The sequence below is a fragment of the Candoia aspera genome, chromosome 3 (assembly GCF_035149785.1).
Source record: "Candoia aspera isolate rCanAsp1 chromosome 3, rCanAsp1.hap2, whole genome shotgun sequence".
Taxonomy (NCBI): domain Eukaryota; kingdom Metazoa; phylum Chordata; class Lepidosauria; order Squamata; family Boidae; genus Candoia; species Candoia aspera.
The window spans coordinates 71665902-71685323 of NC_086155.1; the positions used below are offsets into that span (position 1 = coordinate 71665902).

At 38.6% G+C, this 19422-nt stretch overlaps 2 protein-coding genes across 2 annotated transcripts in view; one reads left to right on the forward strand and one right to left on the reverse strand.

Annotated features, from left to right (window-relative positions):
* Positions 1–7104, forward strand: part of LOC134493504 (biotin-dependent 3-methylcrotonyl-coenzyme A carboxylase beta1 subunit-like) — a 35747-nt gene extending 28643 nt beyond the window's left edge. The window contains exon 14 of the mRNA XM_063298096.1: positions 156–7104. Within this exon, the coding sequence (XP_063154166.1) occupies positions 156–159 (4 nt within the window). The 3' untranslated portion in view covers positions 160–7104. The remainder of the gene's footprint in view (positions 1–155) is intronic.
* On the reverse strand, positions 818–19125 carry RPE65 (retinoid isomerohydrolase RPE65). The gene is made up of 13 exons (XM_063297187.1): positions 19002–19125; positions 16745–16895; positions 11229–11336; positions 10985–11126; positions 7554–7701; positions 7150–7231; positions 5851–5983; positions 5589–5728; positions 4602–4731; positions 4078–4192; positions 3900–3994; positions 1675–1786; positions 818–1432 (listed from the first exon to the last, which is right to left on the reverse strand). Exons 1-13 carry the CDS (start codon positions 19123–19125, stop codon positions 1281–1283), a joined length of 1632 nt encoding a protein of 543 aa, XP_063153257.1. The 3' UTR covers positions 818–1280.
* Positions 19126–19422: the final 297 nt, after the last annotated feature.

Here is a 19422-nt window from a genome sequence, read left to right on the forward strand (position 1 = left end):
GTTTGAGCATCTGATTGTGTTAATGTCAGATAATAAGATATTAAAGTTGTCAGTAAAATACCATTATGGCATCACTGTATGAAAAAGTATTTGGATTTAACAAATGTTTATATGTTGGTCTTCAGTCATGTGCTTTTCTTGTCTGTATGCTGTAGGTAAAAGTACAGATGCTCTCAAGTCAACCTTGACTCCTGTGACCTCAGTGACATGTCCATATGTGTTTTTGGCAACAATATTTGCCAAAAACACTGCCTTCTTTCAAGATGTATTTTTTACTTCTCACTGTAACTCTGTTAGGACGCTATTATATAGCATTCATAAAACCACGAATTAAGGTTTTTTTTAAAGTCTCCAAGATTTAAAACCGCTTACACTAAATATTTTCAACTTTGAAAAAAATCCAAAAATGCCAAAGACCAGCATTCAGCAACTCAGCCCCACAATAGATTAACCAGTCAAGTTCAAGGTGTATCTTCCAGAAGTAGAGCAATACATTTTTTAAGGAGATCTTCTCACATCCTTTAGCCAACTGATGTAAAAACCCTGCTTCTAGCTGTAAAGGTTTTAACTTCCCAGAGTTCATACAGAATATATTCTGAATATATAGATATTTAAATCTGAAGATAGGGACAGTACAGTCAAAGATATGGAGGGGCTGTGAATGTTTTTAAAAAATAGATATTCACATTTTATATAGTGCTTATTAGACAAATCATTTGTAAAACAAAGATGTTTAACTTATCAAGGAGATCAAACTCAGTAGCATTTTCCCTGATAAGTGGCAAAAATGCTAATTATTTCATTCTAATTTTTAAAAAAATCATAAATCATCTTCAAATATTAAAATATAAGCAAAGATAGAAATCTCAGGTTGTTTCCAAACCAATTATTTGTTAAATACCTATTTCTCATTGCTCACTACTTAATCTACCAGAGGTCAAGGTTATTTGTTGTGTTTCTCCCATGTTCCATCACCAAACAATTTTAAATTTTAAATATTCATCTGAAGTTTACTGAGAGTATAATGCTGATGCTGTTCATCAGCATCTGCTAACAACTTTTGCTTACCCATATTTTATTTATGGTACATTATAGTCACAAAAGCTTTCTTAAAAATGGACACTTCCTTAAGTATTAAAATATTTAAATTGGGCCTCAGTGTAGGAAGTTCTTAATATTAAACTAATTTTGCAAATCACTGGCAGATAATTAGAAGAATGCTTTATGTTGTTTTGTACACATTGCATTAAAAAGAAAGATAAGTGTATTAAATACAGACATCATGCTCTTTTGAAGAGACCATGGAAAGTAACTGGTATATTTATGTCCACTTCTGCCCTGGCAACTTCACTCATATTCTTTGCATTCAAGATTAAAAGGTAGGCAGGTTTTGGTCCACTGCCAGGGCTGATGACTATGCTCAGGACAATACCTGTACCAAAAATAAATACAAATTACCTAAGCGAAGAAGCTCAAAAGCTTTAGAGAAATAGTCGATTTGTTTAAATACATCTGAAAATACAGTGAATCAGGACCATAATCATTTTTCCATTATTCCACCAGGGAGTATTTGGTGAGTATAAACCAAGTTAATTGACAGTCCTTTTCATATTTATAGAGCCAAATTTGGATAGAGGATTTTTCTAAACTTCAATAAAAATGTCATAACTTTACCATCATCCTCTTCCATTGCTTCTGGGTGAGAAACAAAGATTGGTTCAGAGGGATATGCATCTGGTTCTTGCCACACCCATGTCTCTCTAGTTTCAACATTCATTTTGCAAAGCTGGAAAAAGGTAAAGATTTTCATTAAAAAAAAATTGCATTAGCCTGTAAAGTCTGGTAAAACAGTCAAATGTGCCACTGCTAAGATACGCAACGTGTTCGGACCTCTAAACCTAAACCTTCCAATCTTCCAATGGCAATTTTGAGTGTTTTAAACATAAAACAAGAGATTTGTTAAGAGGTCAAAACAAAATGTGGATCTTTTAAGTGATGGCATTTCAGGTCTTCCAAGCACTGATTGGGCTGTTGTTTTCTGGCTTATGATTGGGTTGAGTTTTTTCAAAAATTTTCAGAGTAGCTGGAACAGTAGCAAATTCTAGTCATGTTCCTGCTATTATTGATTTAGAATTGATGAGATGAATGGGAGTGGAGTGTTGAGAGGAAAGAAACAGTTAAGCATATAGTCAAAGAGAAGACCATTCAGAGCTGTATATCTGCCAACATGCTTGATAAATTAGTTTTTTAAAACAAACTTGCTGTGGGGAAGTTAGGATTTATGTGGATAGATGTGTAGGTTGCATATTTTGTGATTTATTCTATACGCAGGTAATGCAAAGGTATGTGTGCACATACATTATTATACTTTACATATGTGTTGATAATCCTGCTAAGATTGGTTTGTTCAGCTTTGGTCTGCTGTGCATTTTCTTGTGTCTTGCTGTTAAAGTGCATTTAAATGAACTGCATTTAAAAATGTAAAAATTAAAGCTTAACTCTGACAGACCATTCAGACCATGAACAGCCAGCCCCTTGTGGGTTGTTTGATCTGAGATGATGGTCAATTTCTCTAAGCATTGTTTTTGTATTGTGTTGTATGTAAAACAAAATACTGTTGTATTTTAAAATTTAAATTTTGTATATTGTGTGTCACCCTGAGTCACAGTGGAGTTGGGCAGCTTATGAACTAAACTGAACTGAACTGAACTGAAATGAACTGAACTGAACTGAAATGAAGTATAGGATGGAACCACAACAATATAATAAAATGATTGGGAGTTGTCATTTTGATTTGATCACCCTATGTCATGAGTAAGAATGGCGAGCAGGGGGCTCCCATCCAGACTGTCAAGCGCATGCGTAGCACTGATGAATTGTTCAGCCATTCAAAGAGACACAGATCGGGACCGCCTTAACCTTTGGGGTTTATATGTCTGGGTTTTCCCACGCTTCTTCAGTTTGTTAGGATTCCTGTTATGTACAAGCAATAAAACATTAGAGACCAGTTCCTTGTCTCAGCGTGGTTCCTGGCTGTTAGGACACCCTATATTGAACGTGAAAATTCAGCCTTACACAAGTCTCATAATCTTTTGTAGAATAGCATAACTGAATATATATTATTTTAGTGTCTAAAAGAATAAGTACTGTACTTTGTACCAGATTTGGCCCAGTACACAAAACAGACAGGTTAGAATTGGCTAGATGTTTAAGGCTATTTGGTTTTGTACAGCATGCTCAGAGATGAATTCTAATTCAAGTCTCAGAAAGCATAAAGTGTTCTTTTCAAAGCATGAAACATTTGCATTTGTTCATTTGGGCAAATACATTGTATTTTCTTGATAGTTTGAGTGCGGGCTGGGCTGGGCTGGGCTGGGCTGGGCTGAGCAGTGCAGTGGTCTGTTTAAATGGAAGTCTATTGAAGAGCAAGGCTTTATGTGAAACTCAACCTCTTCACATTGTGGTAGCTATACCCAAATGCCTCTTTAAGGATAAAGTTGTTGGAGCTGGGACTGCTGCCAATATACCGTGACCTTGGAAGAAAGCTTTGTTGCACAGTTGCTATCTATGGGCTTCACAGGTGTGTGTGTTTTTTTCCTATAATAAATACAGGCATCCAAAGTTGTTTTTGCAAAGTATGTATGACTCCCTCAGCACCCTATGGAAAATGGAGCATTCCCTCTCTCCAACATTTTTTCCTGTTAAACTGGAATTGGACTTAAAACTAAGTCCAGCAGGAACCTGAATAGGAAAAAGAGCTGTCAAAGTTGATGCACTCAGCTTTGCTATATTGTATATTCCTATCAGTGCTGGCATGAGCCATGTGAAAGAATTTGGATTTGTACTTTTCTTTGCCTTTTTGCAAAAACAAATCTAGTCTATTAATATGTAATACTTACTCTGTCTGGAACAAAATGATTCAATCCAAGACCATATACGTATGCATAAGGTTTCCCAGAATATTTTGCATAGTTTATTTGTGGAAACTCAAAAGCTATAAAGCAAAACAAACACATTTAGTTGGTTCCTTGTATTTGCTAGGATGTTCTTGTTGCTTTTTGCTAAGATTAGTCTTACCTTGTCGTGGCCCTGAAAAAATAACTTCTGGATCCAGCCAGATGGTATCATCACTGTGCAGAATTGCTGTTGCTGTTGTATTAGGCAACGTGATTAGATTTTTTCCTGTATCGGCCTAGAACCCCCCCCCAAAAAGAAAGTAAGAAAAAACATCCATTCTATACTGTACGACATTTTTCAACATTCCACCTATTCCACCAATGTAAGTAAAAGACAGATCTCAGATTTTTTTTTTAAGTCTGGATTTTAAGAAGGGAAACTGAAATGCTCTTTCAATAGTGTTCTCTCAAAACATCCTTTGTTATTATTTCCGTATAACTAAATGCCTCTTGTTCTTTGGGAAGATCTAAAATGTTGCACTTGAAGATAATGTTGCAAATAAGTATAACATCTGAACATTATCTCACCCCCAACCAGCCCAATGTACATTGCATTCTCCATGAAGTCTTTGCTAGTGAATGTGTGTACACATTACATGAGCAAAATATTGGTCTTCTTTCAAATATATAATATTTAACTCTTACCTTCTCAATATTTAGGGGAAGGACATACCGCCGAACTTCAGGTTGAGGAGCTTTCTGTGCATTTTTCTTCACTTCTTCCCAGTTTTCTCGTAAATTGGCTAAGTATAAGTAATTGTAAACAAATTCATATCTATAGAGGAATAAAAGGCATCAGCTTCTAAATGAATAGGTCATGGGAACTAACTTAACAGTTACCTATTTGACTATGACAGAATAAATAAGACTGATTAATGAAATTTCCTTAAAAGTTCTGGGCCACTGAAATGCATTTGCCAAAAAATTATGCAAGTGATCAATCTATGTAAATTTATATTTTTCCACAGTGAATAACACTGATATATAAACAAAATAAAAATGTAACTTCAAGTACATTAATAAAACAACTAGCACTATCCAAGTCAGGGACCTTTTCAATATCCATGGGCATCTCATGAAAAGTCACATAAATTTATTTGGTTGAATTCTTTGTCAGCACAGCGTTATTCCATGTATGCTGACACATGGTCTACTTTGTTTCTCACCCTTAAAAAGAAAAACTGACCTTTAACAAATGTCACTTGTACTATTAAGAATAAATTTTAGCTTGTATTCAGACAGACTTCCATACTATAGTTGGAAAAGGCAGACGGACACTCACTAGTCCTGTATTCATGTGCTTCCTTTGTTTTTTCCTCTGTGTGTGCAACTAAATGAATTACCTCTTGGCTTTATTGTGTTACTAATTACTAATTTGAACAGAATAATAAACTAATATGATTATCCCTGAAAGCTGTCTCATACTGCAGATACGTGAAGATAAGATAGTTGAAAACAGATGAGCGCATAGAATTCATTCACAAGCCAGTCTTCTGAACCTAACATTCTTCAGATATATCCTCAGCCTTTGCCAGGAGATTATGAGACTTGGAGTCCAATAATTAGGTTAGGAAGATTGCTCCAAATTATAGTTGAATGTTTTTCTATATATGTAGGTTTTACAGTACCTACCCTTTCCATGTACATAAATCCACAACAAGAAATCCATTATCTTCGTAAGTGTTAATATGATGAAAAAGGTTAAAAGGTGAAGTTCTATATTTGATGTTGAGGTACTTCCCTTTTTTCTTGTCAGCTACATGCATCCATACCTACAAAAAGTTAATATTAAACTTTGTGAAATAATAAAAATATTCCTTTTTTGTGTGTCATTGTGTGTGTACACACAGACAGATTGATAGGCAAAGGGACTAATAAATTAAAGAACACTTACCCCCATCTTTTCATTTGACTCAAAACAGTCCATGTAGTTGGCTCCCCAAAGACTCCAGGAAGAAAGAAACTTGAACAAATTAATTTTCACTGGAGTTTCCACAAACACAATGTAATTTGGAGATAGCCCAAAACTGTTCAGAAAAATAGTTGATTGTATATGAGATGGCAAAGCATTTTGCATATGTAAGTGACATTCAAAATTTAGCTATACATTTTTCCAATGTCAATAGTTTATTTTCTTTCTTTTTGCTACTTGTTAGGCTTAATGTGTCAATGTCAAATTTGAGCTCAGTAAACACTATTACATATATGTGACAAGAATGCTTGGCTAGAAATAGCTGTCTTCAGGTATGCGTGGGTGGTGCGTCTGTGGAGCTGGGTGATGTCCTGCCAGGGCTGGAGGGGTCTTCCCTCACCACAAAGGAGCAGGTTCACAGCTCAGAGGGGAACCTAGATTCATCATTCATCACTAGAGGTCCAGGTAGCCTCAGTGGCACAGAGTGCCTTTCATCAGTTTCAGCTGATTTATAAACTGCAACCTTACCTCGACAGACAGCTTCACAATAATTATTCATGCTCTGGTAATAATAATCCAAGTTGGATTATTGCAAAACACTGAACATGGAGCTGCCTTTGAAAATAGTCTGTACACTTCCATTGATTCAGACTAGAGCAGCTAGGCTTCTTACTGGAACTGGCCAATACAATTATTTTAGGCCAGTACTTCACCATATACAATGACTGCTGGTCCATTTCTGTGCCAAATTCAAAGTGCTGGCTTTGACCTTTAAAGCCCTAAACAGCTTAGGACCAGGTTACCTGAAGGAGCACCTTCTCCCTTATTATGTACCTGCCTCGACCTTCAGGTCATCTAATGAGGTCCTCCAAGTGAGGTGAGTCTCTACGAGGGAGAGAGCTCAACTGCTGTCCACGTTAGCATCATGTAGGTGCCAGGTAAAGACATTTCTATTTTCCCAGGCTATTTTTTTTTATTGTGTCTTAACTGGCTTGTATTTTAAAATTGTGTTTTAAGGCATATTGTTTGGTTTTTCAATGACTGTCTTTTGCTCCTGCCCAGTTTATGTGGAGTCTTGTATTTTGTATTTTGATTTTATTGTATACATTTTAACTTGAATTGTACTTTTAGGGTGTTTTATTGTAAACCATCCAGAGAGCTTTGGCTATTGGGCAGTTTTAAAACTTAAATAAATAAATGATAAATAAAAGAAATAAACAGTATTTTATAAAGTTATGCCTAAAGTATTTAAATCAATCTTTTTGAGAAGTTGCCTTTTACCTGTGTACATAAGAGGGCTTGAATCTGTCACTGCAAGGAAACTGAACCACCACATCACATTTTGTCAGTGGATCTTTCTTATCTGAGAAAGGCAAGGAGGTGGCAATATGAGGGGCAATTCATTTATAGGTGTTCACTTGTACAAACCAAGTAATGAGACTTGCATACAAAAACAAAACAGACAATTTGAATGAATAAACAAGCATTCAGAATTCAGATACAAGCACTGGTTCTCTGAACGTTGGTTCTGCTGTAAATTAAGAAAAGCCTTTTTGGTGCTTTTTCAGAAAAAGAAGTCTTCTAAAGTTTTAGCTATAAAAATCTATATGAAGTTGATTTAACCTGCACCTGGAAGGGAGAAACATATTGTGATATTAGCAGCAGCTGCTTGGAAGCGAACAGACCTGCTTGCAGGGGAGGTATCCTTATGATATTATAGGCAAAGGAGAAATTCTTTCCGAAGCAGTTGCCAATATTATAGACTGTTCCATCATTTTCGATGTGGGGGTGTGCTGTTACCCCGTTGACAGAAACATATTTGCTGATATCTACCTGAAAAATATAACAAAGGTAATTTTGGGAAAATCCATACATTTGTCACCAACAAAATGCTTTCATTATAAACACATTACATTGTGATTGAAGAATGTATTTTGTGATTTTTAAATAAAACATACATACTGTAGTAGTTTGCTTATCCTTATAAAATGGCACTGTGTGTGTCCTAACAACCAGGAAACATGCTGAGACAAGGAACTGGTCTCTAATGCTTTATTGCTAGTACATAACAGGAATCCTAACAAACTGAAGAAGTGTGGGAAAAAACCCAGACATATAAAACCCAAAGGTTAAGGCAGTCCCGATCTGTGTCTCTTTGAATGGCTGCCCAATTCCTCAGTGCTACGCATGCGCTTAACAGTCTGGATGGGAGCCCCCTGCTCACCATCCTTACTCATGACAGTGTGCAAGAGGGGGGGTCTGCTGACTTGAGGGGAATCCCAAATGGTGGGAAAAGAAAACCACCAAAACACTTCAGTGAAAACTAAATATTCTTGTGTATAAAATATAGACTGATTATTTAGGTGGGAGTGGAAGACTGGGATACCCTAGAAGGTAGCTTAACAGGAATCTTTATTTGTTACAAATCTGAGCACTTGTTGAGCTCAGCAATTCAATACAAGAACTTTCTGTAAATGCTGTTGAGGAATAGCAGTGGGAGTGAGATTCTAAACAACTACAGGTGCAGTTTCGGGAATGTAGAGAAGAACATAAATTCTCCATCTAGTTCAAAAGAACACTCAGAACATAAGTAAACAAGATTCATTATAATAAACCTAATTAACCAGCTGCATAATTTTGATTATTACAGAGCAGTAACTGCATTCATCTGTACCCAAAACACAGCATTCTGTTGAAATACCTGTTAGAAAAATTGTGTGTGTGTGTGTGTGTCATGAGTACCAATGGTGAGCAGGAGGAGGCCCCTATCCAGGGGGAACAACGCATGTGTAGTTTAGAGACTTTGAGCTGTCATTCAAAGAAACCCAGAACAGACCCGCCTTGAGTTTTGGGGTTTATCTGTCTGGGTTTTCCCACGCTCCTTCAGTTTGGTAGGATTTTCTGTCTACTATAGCAGTTAAATAAAACACTAGAGACTTTCTCCTCGTCTCGGCGTGGTCTTTGCTTAAGCCAGGACTGTGTGTGCGTATTCTTCACTAATTGACTACAGTTGTGACCAGCAACTCCATAACTAAGTGGCACAGTCACTAAGCAAAAAATCACATAACCACGCTGGACTTAAGACATTAATTCTGCTTTCATCATTAAGCGAATTACCACAGATGTTAAGCCAGACATCACATGACCGCAATTTACAATTTCACTTCCATGTTTCTCCATTAATTCTGCTTGTTGGAAGCTGGTTGTGAAGCTTGCAAATGGTGATCACATGAACGTGGGATGCTGCAGTGGCCATAAAGGAGAGGATTGGTCACAAAGCTGTTTTTTTCCAACTATCATAATTTCGAACAGTTGCTGAACAAGGCAGTTGGTAAATGACATACACATATCTCTGATACATATATATATATATATATATATACACACATATACATACACACATACACACACACACATATATACATACACACTTATGCAGCTACCTGTAATGACTTAAAAAGTAAGCACAATGGCAAAATAATACATTTTCTAAAGCTCCTTTTCCGTAGATAGCTCCAGCCAGTATAGCCAGTATACAAAATATACTGAAGGATACCAGATTTCCATAGCATATGATAATCCTGTCTTTCAGCTGACAACAACTAGCATGTAACCTATTACATTTATGACAAAAACTTCAGTTGTAATCAGTTTCCTATGCGCAGATACCCATAATGGGTCCAACTTGACTTCTGCACATACATTCTGTTGTGTGCTCTCTTTGGAAAATGAGCCCAGGGTTTATATAGAAACACAAAAAAATACAATGGAACTGGAGTAACTACCACTGCAAATAATATGCTACATAAGAGGCTTCAGTGAAGCTGTTATGGAAATTTCCAGTGCATGTTCTCACAGCAAATAGACTAGACCATGTTCAAAAATTAGTGTGAAGAATGTTATGTGTGAAAAGGTCAGTATCTTATTCTAATGTTTTATTGGCAGGTTTATCTGATCCTCTGGTACCAACTAGGAGAAAGTCTACTTTTCAGTACTAGTTATTGTATATTTATAATAGGCTGGCCTTCCTGTTAGATTGCTTTGAAGACCTCTGGAAGTCTTCCTATAATAAGTTGCAGTTCTTCCCATCTTAACTCTAGTCTCCCAGCCTCTACTTTATAGCACTGCTCCAAGCCCCAAGCCCCACCTTCTTCCTCTCCCTAAGTTGAACCACCTCCATCTCTCCACGAAGTCATCCCCAGCCTTTTCACAGTTGCCTTTTGTCTTCAGGCAGTGGCAATAGACCAATCTTATGACCAGTCAATAGACTAATTTTGACTGGGGGAGTTGCTGTAACTGCTCCAAATACTGTAGAATCATTTATTTTTGATTTTCCTCCTGTCTTTAATTCCTAAGAATGTTTCTGGGTCCATTTGGGCCCTGGGTATATCCTAGGGAATAAAGATGGTAGATACCTGGAATAACACACACTATGAGCGCAGGAAGAGGAGTAATATTCTGGAACAGATGTAGAGAATGGCAGCAAGGATAATTGGGATAGAAGCTAAGTCTTACATGGAGAGATGGAAGAAACCTTAGTCTTGAGAGAAGGCAACTGAAATAGGATACAATAGCACTTTTGAAATACCTAAAGCAGTGTCATATGAAAAATGGGTCCGAAGACCTTTCTCTATCTTCCAGGAGAAGTAGAGGATGGGCAGCCATTTGTCAGAGATAGTTTATTTGGATTCTTGCACAGAGTGGCTGGTTGAACTCAATGGCCTAAATAGCCATTGCATCTCTGATTCTATGAAACAAATTGATAAAAATAACGTGTCAGAATTGTAGTTATCAGGGCTCCCCAAGTGGTAAAATCTTATTTGGCTCTAGCATTAATTCTAAACTGGTCACTGGTTGTATTTTTAATAGTGCTTTCTAGTGCTTTCTTGTTGTAGTAAATGAGAATGAGATTGAATGAGACTAAAAGAATGAGATTCCAATCTGCAGATAAACTTAGAATATAGAGCTCTAAGACTTCATATTTCAATAAAATGTTCTGTAAATACTGCCTCATATTACTGTCCCCATTTTAGATGTTCTGTTAATAATAAATTGTGTGTGCCATTGATACTCATTTCTAGTTTTGATTTGTCTGTCTTTAATCTATTAAAAATACCTTCTTAATTGTTTCCAGATTCTCTGGGTTGATTTTTGTTATGAAGTTCGTCTCAGTACAGGCATAAAAATCTTCTCCCACAGGATACACATTCACCAGGGCATTGTCAGTGACCTCCACACCTTGAAAGTATGAAAAAAATCTGCCAGACACAACCACAAAGAAAGCAGATTATTTCTAGATTGCTGCATAATGCAAAAAGACATTTTAGGCTTTCAATAATATACCTTTATTTTTTTTTCACCTGGAAAATATATTCTTGCATGGATCTGGGTAAGCATATGTACCAAATTCTGTTATTACTATTCTTTTCTCAGTCATTGCCCTTACATAGGCATCAGTCCGGATAAACCTATGAAGAAATAAGGCAAGATAAGGAAAGCCATAAGATTAACTGCTGTATTCCACTCTACCTATATCATACCAGCTCATTTCTCACTTCTATTAATCTATTTCAGAGTCATCTTTGTGATGAAACTGGATCATGGGTTGTCAGGCTTTCCAGGTAAACCAGACAGGAAACACGACTAGATGAGCTAATTCTCCTTTATTGCAAGGCTACATTAACAGAATCTTGCAAGTCTGAAAGCACAAATCTCCCGCCCTCCCTATTTATCGCTTGAGTGGTCACGGCGGGTCTTTTCTAAGTTTCTTCTTTAGACTATTGCCCTCTCTTGGATTTCCTTTCCTTTTATCTGATCGTTCTCTAGGCAGCATCTCTTCCCTCTTTCTCCAAGGTCACCCTCACATTCCATCCCACAGGTTCATAAATGAGGCTGGTAACATACTCTGTCCAACAACTTAATATGCAATATGTGGATGGCATGCAATTCTACCTTTTATTTCCTCCCAGTAATCTCAGGAACAGTGTCGCAGTACTTAATAAGTTCCAGGAAGGACTTTGGGAATTGATGAAGGCAAACAAGTAGAGACTTAATCTGGGTTTAGATAGTAGACTCACCCAGGAGTTATGAACTATCCCACTTCTTTTAACTGAATGTGGGAATGCTTGTAATAGAGAAGTTGTATGGACTTCTACATGAGCCATGCTCTTGCAGAGCTGGCTTTCCTCTTGCAGATATTCATGTTAAATGTGCAAATGCTGCAAGGAAGCAAACATGCAGAGTGCTGCAAGGAAACACTGGTTTAAATAATGTCTGAACAGAGATAACTCTGAAAGGAAATGTTGATTTGGATGGAGATATAAACACAGGTTGGATGGGCTGGAATTCTTTTTGAACAATCAAATATTTCACTTGATGGTCCCCCTGGTTAATATATGTGGAAACAGGTATCATTTGTCATCAAGGATTTGCCAGCAGAGTCTTTATCTGGAGAAAGTAGTCATGTTACAGTCACAGCCAAACTAGGCTTCCATAATGCTGTGTCAAAAGAGAGTTCAGAATCTTTAACTAGTGCGGTTTTCTTGGGAGCATGCAGGTCTGTAGGCAGCTTAAAAATTGAGATGGGGGCATTAAAGCAGGCCTAAAGTTTATTTTTAAAGGCAACACTAAAAGGCAGAGAAAAATTAGGGGGAACTGAATTTCCACTGGCCTCCCAACCAGATACAGACCTGGTAGCATGGAAGGGCTAAACAACAGAGCATGTAACACTAATTCAGTATCAGTTGTACTGTGTCAATTTAAAGTTTATGCGATAATCTTTAATCCCTTGGAAGCTTAGGGCCTTATTTAAAAGAATACTACAACTGTTTAATCATGCTTTGCTCCTACTCTTGCTCCCCCAGTAGAATTTATCAAGTTGGGAGAAATAGCTATGCATTGTCTCAAACTAGCCTACCCCATCATAGGTATCCTTAATATCTGTGGACATCAACTCCTAGAAGTCCCAGCCAGGATGGCCATTGTTGCCTTCAGGATGCCTTATCTCAAAGACCAGTATCTAAACATCTTAAATAAATGTTATCTCACAGCTTAGGAACTCCTGCAGCATATCTCTGCTCTGCAGTTCTGTTCTATTGAAATTCTCAGGTCATAAGAGGAAGGTGCAGTACATGGCACTTTGCATGTCAGATGTTTGTATATTTTAATTATAGAAGCTTGGATAAGTGAGCTGCTGAGACTAACTTTAAAAGGGGCTCTAACTGGATATGTAGTAACTGTTCAATCTTCCTAAGTATATGATTGGAAGTTAAATGTTAGAAGCAGTATGCAAGCAGACATGGAAGAGGAGTAGCAATGAAACGATCAGCAATGAATGTCAGTCTGAAGGTGGAAGTGATTTGACAGTGAAAAACACAGTCCTGGGATGGGGCAGGATCAGAAAGTCAGGTGCAGCTGTCATAGAAGAATTATATACAGTATTCATTATTTATGTGCTTTACAATCCTCATATCTCCTCCGTACAGTTTGTGAAACAGATTTTCATTTTACAGAATGTAAGCAGCCAAAATTTCCTGTTTATTTTGGAACATAATTATCTTTTAATGTAAATTTGATTTTAATGAATTGGTAAGGGTGCATGCTTCAGCAAAGGATCGTTACCTTGTCGTGGTGCTGGAGCTTGAGCACCTCAATGATGCCATGAGCTAAACCGTGAAGGGCCCCCCAAGACAGGAAGGCCATGACAGAGAGGTCAGACTAAATGTGATCCCTGGGGAAGGTAATGGCAACCCACCCCAGTATTCTTGCCGTGAAAACTAAATGGATCAGTACAACCAGAGATATGTCGGTATACCATCGGAAGATGAGACCCCCAGGTCGGAAGATGGTCAAAATGGTACTGGGGAGGAACAGAGGATGAGTTCAACTAGCCCCAGACATGATGACGCAGCTAGCTCAAAGCCGAAAGGACGGCTAGCGGCCGACGGTGCTGGTGGTGAACGGCGAATCCGATGTTCTAAGGATCAACACACCATTGGAACCTGGAATGTAAGATCTATGAGCCAGGGCAAATTGGATGTGGTTATTGGTGAGATGTCAAGATTAAAGATAGACATTTTGGGCGTCAGTGAACTGAAATGGACTGGAATGGGCCACTTCACATCAAATGACCACCAGATCTACTACTGTGGACAAGAGGACCACAGAAGAAATGGAGTAGCCTTCATAATTAATAGTAAAGTGGCTAAAGCAGTGCTTGGATACAATCGAAAAAACGATAGAATGATCTCAATTCGAATTCAGGGCAAGCCATCTAACATCACAGTGATCCAAATATACGCCCCAACCACAGATGCTGAAGAAGCTGAAGTAGAGCGGTTCTATGAGAATCTGCAGCATCTACTGGACAATACGCCTAAAAGAGACGTTATTTTCATCACAGGAGACTGGAATGCTAAGGTGGGCAGTCAAATGACACCTCGAATTACAGGTAAGCATGGCCTGGGAGAACAAAACGAAGCAGGACATAGGCTGATAGAATTTTGCCAAGACAACTCACTCTGCATAACAAACACTCTCTTCCAACAACCTAAGAGACGGCTTTATACATGGACTTCCCCAGATGGACAACACCAAAATCAGATTGACTACATCCTTTGCAGCCAAAGGTGGCAGACATGTATACAGTCGGTAAAAAGAAGACCTGGAGCTGACTGTAGTTCAGATCACGAACCTCTTCTTGCACAATTTAGGATCAGACTAAAGAGATTAGGGAAAACCCACAGATCAGCTAGATATGAGCTCACTAATATTCCTAAGGAATATGCAGTGGAGGTGAAGAATAGATTTATGGGACTGGACTTAGTAGATAGGGTCCCGGAAGAACTATGGACAGAAGTTCCCAACATTGTTCAGGAGGTGGCAACAAAATACATCCCAAAGAAAGAGAAAACCAAGAAGGCAAAATGGCTGTCTGCTGAGACACTAGAAGTAGCCCAAGAAAGAAGGAAAGCAAAAGGCAACGGTGATAGGGGGAGATATGCCCAATTAAATGCAACATTCCAGAGGTTAGCCAGAAGAGATAAGGAATTATTTTTAAATAAGCAATGCACAGAAGTGGAAGAAGACAATAGAATAGGAAGGACAAGAGACCTCTTCCAGAAAATTAGAACCATCAGAGGTAAATTCCAGGCCAAAATGGGTATGATCAAAAACAAAGATGGCAAGGACCTAACAGAAGAAGAAGAGATCAAGAAAAGGTGGCAAGAATATACAGAAGACCTGTATAGGAAGGATAACAATATCAGGGATAGCTTTGACGGTGTGGTCAGTGAGCTAGAGCCACTCTTCCTGAAGAGTGAGGTTGAGTGGGCCTTAAGAAGCATTGCTAATAACAAGGCAGCAGGAGACAACAGCATCCCAGCTGAACTGTTCAAAATCTTGCAAGATGATGCTGTCAAGGTAACGCATGCTATATGCCAGCAAATTTGGAAAACACAAGAATGGCCATCCGATTGGAAAAAATCAACTTATATCCCCATACCAAAAAAGGGAAACACTAAAGAATGTTCAAACTATCGAACAGTGGCACTCATTTCACATGCCAGTAAGGTAATGCTCAAGATCCTGCAAGGTAGACTTCAGCAATTCATGGAGCGAGAATTGCCAGATGTACAAGCTGGGTTTAGAAAAGGCAGAGGAACTTGGGACCAAATTGCCAATATCCGCTGGATAATGGAAAAAGCCAGGGAGTTTCAGAAAAACATCTATTTCTGTTGTATTGACTATTCTAAAGCCTTTGACTGTGTGGACCATAACAAATTGTGGCAAGTTCTTAGCGGTATGGGGATACCAAGTCATCTTGTCTGCCTCCTGAAGAATCTGTATAACGACCAAGTAGCAACAGTAAGAACAGACCACGGAACAATGGACTGGTTTAAGATTGGGAAAGGAGTACGGCAGGGCTGTATACTCTCACCCTACCTATTCAACTTGTACGCAGAACACATCATGCGACATGCTGGGCTTGAGGAATCCAAGGCTGGAGTTAAAATCGCTGGAAGAAACATTAACAATCTCAGATATGCAGATGATAGCACTTTGATGGCTGAAAGCGAAGAGGAACTGAGGAGCCTTATGATGAAGGTGAAAGAAGAAAGTGCAAAAGCTGGCTTGCAGCTAAACCTCAAAAAAACCAAGATTATGGCAACCAGCTTGATTGATAACTGGCAAATAGAGGGAGAAAATGTCGAAGCAGTGAAAGACTTTGTATTTCTAGGTGCGAAGATTGCTGCGGATGCTGACTGCAGTCAGGAAATCAGAAGACGCTTCATCCTTGGGAGAAGAGCAATGACAAATCTCGATAAAATAGTTAAGAGCTGAGACATCACACTGACAACAAAGGCCCGCATAGTTAAAGCAACGGTGTTCCCTGTAGTAACATATGGCTGTGAGAGCTGGACCATAAGGAAGGCTGAGAGAAGGAAGATAGATGCTTTGGAACTGTGGTGTTGGAGGAAAATTCTGAAGGTGCCTTGGACTGCAAGAAGATCAAACCAGTCCATCCTCCAGGAAATAAAGCCAGACTGCTCACTTGAGGGAATGATATTCAAGGCAAAACTGAAATACTTTGGCCACATAATGAGAAGACAGGACACCCTGGAGAAGATGCTGATGCTAGGGAGAGTGGAAGGCAAAAGGAAGAGGGGCCGACCAGGGGCAAGGTGGATGGATGATATTCTAGAAGTGACAGACTCGTCCCTGGGGGAGCTGGGGGTGTTGACGACCGACAGGAAGCTCTGGCGTGGGCTGGTCCATGAAGTCACGAAGAGTCGGAAGCGACTAAACGAATAAACAACAAGGGTACATGAGTTACTGGACTGCAGGATGGAGAAAGCAGGTAGAAAGAGTTACTTACCTCCTGTAATAAGTGACATGCCCTTCCTTGAAGTCAAACTTGTGAAGAAGTGCTTGACCATCAAACAAATGATAAAATGGCTCTGACCCAACTTCAAATAAACCAGGCCCACATCTGAGCAGACTGCCTTTCAGCCAAACTGGAATCTCACCTGTTGCAAACAGAGCAAAAAATATTTGCTAAAATGTTGAGAAATAAAAGTCCTATTGAAGTTTCACTGTCTGAACTAAAGATACCTGTTATATATTGCTACAAACTTGAGGCCCTTGAGCTGAGTTGGCTTCAGCTCTCATTCTTAGCCAAATAGCTGTACAGTACTGAATTCCCAGCATCTCTCACCATTGGTCATGGTTGCTGGAAATGCAGGACTGACCATCTCTGGGATTGCAAGGCTGGTTATTGGCCTGGTCATCTGTCTGCCTCACAAACCTCCATCCCACATCTTTCTGAGACATATTTTAGACTGTTGAGGGCTGCTTATAGTAAGAATAGAAGGTTACAGCATGTCTGAGATGGGTATAAATTATTCTCAAAACACAGTTTAGGAATTTTCTTGGATTCTATGTTAACTGGCTTGGGGGAGATTGTTACCTTGCTTTGGTTATCTATGCATTACTGGCATCCAGACAGGACCACTGTACTGTGCTCTGCATGGAGCTGCTTTTATAGAATCAGAGAATGAGAAGGGACCATTTAGGCCACAAATCCTGCTTAGTACATGAGATTTAATTTAAAGTACCGCTGACAGATCACTCTTAAGCCTCTGGTTGCACACAACCAGTGAAGGGAAGCCCACATTGAGAAAAAGCTGAACTAGTTTGGACAGTCTTAAAGAGAGTATATAGCTGCCAAACCATTTCTTCACCTCTGAACTTTCCTTTAAGATTTGAATCACTTTGGATTGAGCCACTTATATCCTGAAGTGCTTGCATGCTGTTTCAACATTAGCAAGATTAGTAACTATAGTCCTTCTCAGGTGTCCACCTGTCAGAACAGGTAGGATCTCTGGAACAAATAAGAGTCTTTTTTTTGCATACATCTTTATACCATATAATTGCACTGTGTTTAGAAAAGCCCTAAACCTAAATATTCATTTATGTGGAATGGATACAAAGATGCATAAGTTTTGCTCTTGGGTAACATGGGAAACTTGATCATCTGCAATTCATTGCTTTCTAACATTGGTCCTTTTCAGTTGGCACCTATTGCTTCTTTTTTTAAAAAAATCCTTTCAATTGTGTCCAGTTCTTGGAGACTGCCTGGACAAGTCCCTGCAGTTTTCCTGGCAAGGTTTTTCAGAAGTGGTTTGCCATTGCCTCCTTCCTAGGGCTGCGAGAAAGTGACTGGCCCAGGGTCACCCAGCTGACTTTGTGCCTAAGGTGGGACTAGAATTCATGGTCTCTGGGTTTCTAGCCTGATGCCTTAACCACTACACCAAACTGGCTCTCACATTGCTTGCTAGGTTAACTGTAACTTTAGCCCACTGATGCACAGGATTTCAGCTTGAATTGCTGCAGAATTTGTAGTTAGAACAAGGTATAAACCAAGTTCTTCATTTGTGGAAATAGATTCAGAAATTCAACTCTTACATCTAATTGAATAAATTAGTATTGCAATAAAAAGTAGTTTAGGTTTATCCACCTTCATTCCCTCAAGTCATCCCCACTTTAACAGGATTGCATTAACACATAGTACAAAACCAGAGTACAACCCATATTTATTTATTTATTCATTTATTATTCAAATTTTATTACCGCCCATCTCCCCCATATGTCCCATAATACTCTGTTCAGATATCAACAGAAGGAAAAAAAACCCACATTATAGTTTAGTGCTGTGTGTTCAGCTTGATGTTGTCCTGAAATTTTGGATTTCAGTTCCCATCAGCCCCAGCCAGCATGGCCAGTGACCAGGTATTATAGGAATGGCACTTCTAAACATCTACAGAATGCCAATTTATCTGCTCTTAATTATGTGAACCAGGCTTGGCTTTTTATAATAAATTCCACCCATTTAGTTACCCACATCTTGAAATGGTTACATCTTCATGAAGGCAAAAGAAAGCTGCAGAAGCTGTAGAAAGGTAAAGATGTCATCAAGGTGAGCTTGACTTACGGTGACTACATGGGGACATCCATATAGTTTTCTTGACAATTGTACAGAAATTATTTCCCATTTCCTTTTCCCACTCTAGACTGATGCCCTGGACTCCTATCTATGTACCAATCAGGGTTGACTGTGCTTAGCTTGCACAAACCTGTAACATGAGCAGTTATTGGTGAAGACAGTTCCTCCACAGTCTCAAAGAGCTTCTTATATCCACCAGCTGGATGCTCAATTCTGCAAGATGTTAAGAAAGCCAAGGATGATTGATTTAGCATGTTCTTTGATAGCTTTTCCAATTATTGGATGAAAGAAGAAATTCAGAAAGGATAGAAGATAAGTAGAGTGAGATCTTGCAAGTCTTCCTGGAAAAGTTACTAGTAAGTCTTTTCTTTTCTTTTTTTTTTTAACCTAGTGGTTGTGTTTCTAAATACATGCCGTGGAACTAAGGGAGATTTTCAGCAGCAGGAATCTGCATACAGTATAACATTCCTTCAGCAGATTAAAATTATACACTTACATGTGCCAGTTATCTTCCTCTTCCTGCAATATTGTAAACCCATGAACCCTTCAGT

Excerpts from the sequence above, each read along its gene's own strand:
- RPE65 (XM_063297187.1), bottom strand. The coding sequence starts at position 19,125 with ATGCTAAATCAATCATCCTTGGCTTTCTTAACATCTTGCAGAATTGAG. Across the intron at positions 11,127-11,228 it reads TGCAAGAATATATTTTCCAG|ATTTTTTTCATACTTTCAAG; the intron begins GTGAAAAAAAAA and ends TGTGTCTGGCAG. Across the intron at positions 7,232-7,553 it reads GATACCTCCCCTGCAAGCAG|ATAAGAAAGATCCACTGACA; the intron begins GTCTGTTCGCTT and ends TGCCTTTCTCAG.